A 4548-nucleotide genomic window follows, 5' to 3' on the forward strand; every position below is an offset into this window, starting at 1 on the left:
TGTGTGTGTGTGTGTGTGTGTGTGTGTGTGTGTGTGTGTGTGTGTGTATTCTAGATAGGATGGAAATGCCACAGCTTTTATTTTTTTAGAATGACTGTTAGTGAGTCCTCTCTATGTAAAACTGAATTACATGAGTTTACATTTTTTTTAAATGATGCATGTTTTTCCCAATAATTAGAGATTGTTTCTTCAGCAGAAGAGTTGCTCTTAAAAGTTGCAGGTGTTTTTTCCCACTACCTAATCTGATGGCATGATAAAACCTGCAGTGTGATTGTGTCTCTTCAGCATGGTTTTGCATAGTTGAAGGTCTCTCTGCAGTCCTCCTACAGCAAACTCCTTATTGTCTTTATCTTTCGGGATGCATCCCATTTTTAAAGCTGATGTGTGGGCAGCTCCCTACCAATGTCCCATGCAGCCCAGGTTGATGGAAGGTCTTGAAGTGGTGGTATGTTGACTCTTGTACCCTCTGCCTTTATGGCTTTATGGGTGTGTTTTTACATGTGCTTCTTTCCTTCATGCTGGGTACAAAGCAGCATGGTGCTTAGGGCCAGAGATCTGTGCGCGTCCAGCCCTGTTGGACTCATCTCCTACACACACGAACAGCTCACTAAGTCTTTTTTTGTCAGGATGGCTCCCCTTTACTATTCACGAGGCTTGATTGATGCAGCCTCTCTTAAAATGCTGACTTAAGATCAGATTACCTTGCTCATTCAATCACTAGGTACAGGAATAAACACCTAGCGCAACCTTTTATAGACTGACTGTTCCACAATGTCATCAACTGTTCCTTCAAACTTTCTGAGACGAGAAGGCCGGACAAGCTGACCATAACGTAGCCTGACAAGGTTCCTTGGAGGAGACTAACGGGCTGATTGGTTGCAGACCCATCATGTTTGGAATTCAGGCCTTTGAAGATCTAGACACTGACACAAAGTCAAAGTGACTGTTGAGCTGCCTGTTAACAGTTTGTTCCTGCGTTCAGGTAGCTAGGGACGGCTGATCATGGTTCCCTTCATAGGCCTGCCTCAGAATGGACATTTGTAGTTTGAAGCTCACATCAATCAAACATGTAGATGGGACATACGGGTTCAGGACAGGCAAAGCTTTCGCCAATATTAAAAGAATGCTTGAGTGCTTGAAAAGCCAGACGTCTGACTATCATGTGCGTCAGTCTTTTGCCAGCTGATCACTCAGTGCTGAGTACAGCTTTGGATTCCTTGACTGTGGAAAACAATGTCTGGATAAATAGAATGTCAGACTCTATTGTGTCACAGCACCTTTTTCAGCACAGCCAGGCGGATGTGTGCTGCTGTTGGCACTTTGTGCCATGTGGTTATTTGTTTGGTTAAGATGCTATCTGTGAATCTGCTGTGTGCATCAGACTGACACGTGAGGATTGTTGCCTGACCCTGACCTTACACAACCCTGTGGTGTACGCTGTCTGCAAATAAGTGTAGTTCATGATAAAAGACATGGAACACTCATTCGATGGATTTGTTACTGGAGCAGGACTTAGCTCGGTCATTTTTACTCCACCTTGGATCAGTTTTATTAAACTAACTGTCAGATGATATTCATGTTCTTCAGTTCAAAAGCAGGCTAAATATATAGAAGATTGCTGAACTCACCAGTGATGGATTACTCTGCAAAAGAACATGCTGTTTCTTTGACTCTCTGAACAAGAGCTGATAATACGGTTTTATGATGCTTGCAAGAATAAAAAAAATTGTGTTGTAGTACCTGCACACCCCCACAGCTGTTTTCACTTTCTGTAACTGATTCGACCTCTTTATAGGTTGCTTGGAACCGTGTGCGGTCACCTCATGTACTGATGGGAGTAATAAAGGTGTAAGTAACAGGTGCAACAGGAGAGTGAGGAAGTACATGATGATGAGAAGTCTAATCAGGCAAATGAAGTGAACCCACGTGTTGGTGAATCGGGCGAGTGAGAAGGGCCTGTTATTAGCAAGTGATCAGATCAGTGTGTCCACACATCACCAACCTCTCTGCACGTAGGCATCTAACTATGTAGCTACGCGTCTTTCCAACGCGGAAGCACGAGATGGAGGTCCGTTATTTCGTTTCACCCTCCAAACAGCCATGCTGTTAAGCTGCGGTGCAGAACATGTGTGCATTCTACATTATGCACTATTCCCAGCCATGCTTTGACTGCACTCTTTGCAATTAATGCAATTTCTTCGTTTTGAATGACCTTTGTGGACATGGTTTCACACATACACACGCCTTTTCACAATACACACAGAGGTGTGTGTGTGTGTGTGTGTGTGTGTGTGTGTGTGTGTGTGTGTGTGAGCAAAGCAAGACTAGGCATCACAGCTGTAAACCTCAACGTCTTCACAATTTAAAGACCCCTCCGGAAAAACCCCAACACCTCAAATGGCTCGGTAAAGGGATGTCCAATCCCTTACCTGGTGATAAATTAGAAGGGTAATCATTGGTTGATGTCATGTGTTTTGTTGCTTTCCAGACTTTTCAAAATCAATCTGGATATTCCCAAAAACGTATTTGTGCTGGCAGTCTTAGATGAAAACCTGTAGATACTTGCTACCAAGGTTGCAACAGAACAACAGTTTCAATTAGCTTTTTCTCATCAGTTGGAAATATAGTCTTCATTCATGGTGTTAAGCTACAGCTAGAGTAAAGTAAGGCAGGCTTTCCACCTGAAGACCTAATACATATAAGTTAACCTACCATAGTCATTTCACTTTTGTCCATCAGCGTAGCAGAAATCAGCTTAATAAGAGATGTCTGCCCACATTGTTGAATATCCTTCTGTCTGTCTCTGTCCAGGTGCTGATCGCCTTAGACAGCTCTCAGAGAACACCACCTACTTCCGCAGGAAACTCCGCGAAATGGGCTTCATCATCTACGGCAACGATGACTCGCCTGTAATACCCATGATGCTCTATATGCCTGCCAAAATTGGGTATGATATTCTCCTGCATTTAATGTTATTTCATATATTTTCAATGCTTTAAACATCAAGGATAATTAGGATGGCTAATCTCCCAAATGATCTTGAAAAGACATTAAGGCCCATGCTCTAATTTGAAAATGACTTTTCTCACTGTTCCTTTTCCAAATAGAATCTGACTGAGTGTGTGGAGTTTCTCACATTAAACAAAGTGAAGAGATCACATCATCAGTTACATTTTGCTTTGCCTAATGTTGCCGTTGCTTTTAAGGGCATTTGGTCGGGAGATGTTGAAGAGAAACATTGGCACAGTGGTTGTCGGCTTCCCAGCAACCCCCATCATCGAGTCGAGGGCTCGCTTCTGCGTGTCAGCTGCCCATACCAGAGAGATGCTTGACACAGTAAGTCATCCAACAATGTCCAAAACACTACATGGAAGAATGTATCACTACAAGGGACTGGCTGATGATGGGTGACATATTAATCAGCGGGTCTCTTACATTTTTTTCACCTCTCTCAGATGTCTTGCCATAAAAGGCCCGTCTTTACTCTAACATGGTGTAGAAAGTTTCCACAAAACAACTTCAAAAGCGGCATTACAATCATTTTAAATGGTTATTAGCACGTCGGCACAAACTGGAAAATGTCTCTAAGGATATTTGCATTAGCTCCACTGTCATCCCTTATATGCATCAGTAAGATGATCACCTCTTTCTTTATTGGAAGATGAGTAAAACTACTTTCTTGGACAATCTGGGCTCTGTTTTTATTGAATGCTCCCACTTCCAACACACAACTGCCTTTGCCAGACTTAATCTTATCCTCAACATGATCTAGGTTTCTTTAAATGCATGGGTGATCTACCTACCTGCCTGACTGACACTTTTCTATGTACGAGTGTGTCTGTCTACATATTTATAGAGTGTGCCTGTTGAATAATTTAGGCTCCAATATGTCCTTTATTATAAAGGAACTTGGAAGGCCAAGCTGCCTCCAAGTATTACAGCGTGGCTCAGATGGAGACTTTTATTTGAGCTGCTCTGTCTCTCCAAAGACACTTCATTCATCTTACTGAGGAGCATGTCAGCACTGTGTGTAATAGTCCATTTAAAGGGCATCAGCCTGCCTTTGTAGAGCACTTTGAGGAGCCGCTTTTTCCGTCTTTGGAACAGTCAGCCCTCGCTATTTCTCAGAGCATGGAATCAGAAAAAAGGTCAGGAGGAAGGTAAATTGTTTCCAGGTGCCCTGCAGTGTTGCAATGCTGATGCAGCCTCTTGTGGAGAGACGTGCAGGACTTTCTGTTCAGTTGTTGACTGTGCAGGGAGCATTGTGTTCAATTTTGCTTTGTCTTTAACACTCTGACATGTTTAGTGAAAAATCCAAGTGTGATTAAGGCTCATCACTTCATTTAGGACCTACAAATGCAACTCTTTGAAGTGACTAATTGAGACTAATGGCGTTCCTCCTGTTCTTTTACCAGGCGTTGGAGGCCACAAACGAAGTGGGCGACCTGCTGCAGCTCAAATACTCCAGACGTGAACGGCCTCTTCCCTCGCTTGGGTGGATGGCCGAGGAGAGCCTGCTTCAAGACTGAGCAACATCTCCCCCCCCCC

The 4548-nt window shown here is 43.3% G+C and overlaps 1 protein-coding gene across 1 annotated transcript in view; it reads left to right on the top strand.

Annotated features, from left to right (window-relative positions):
• Positions 1-4538, top strand: part of sptlc2b (serine palmitoyltransferase, long chain base subunit 2b) — a 19786-nt gene extending 15248 nt beyond the window's left edge. The window contains exons 10-12 of the mRNA XM_031872824.1: positions 2812-2947; positions 3207-3336; positions 4416-4538. Of these exons, the coding sequence (XP_031728684.1) occupies positions 2812-2947; positions 3207-3336; positions 4416-4529 (380 nt within the window). The 3' untranslated portion in view covers positions 4530-4538. The remainder of the gene's footprint in view (positions 1-2811; positions 2948-3206; positions 3337-4415) is intronic.
• The last annotated feature ends 10 nt before the right edge of the window (positions 4539-4548 follow it).

Source organism: Anarrhichthys ocellatus, unplaced genomic scaffold (genome assembly GCF_004355925.1).
Source record: "Anarrhichthys ocellatus isolate YVR2014 unplaced genomic scaffold, GSC_Weel_1.0 scaffold66, whole genome shotgun sequence".
Classification (NCBI taxonomy): Eukaryota; Metazoa; Chordata; class Actinopteri; order Perciformes; family Anarhichadidae; genus Anarrhichthys; species Anarrhichthys ocellatus.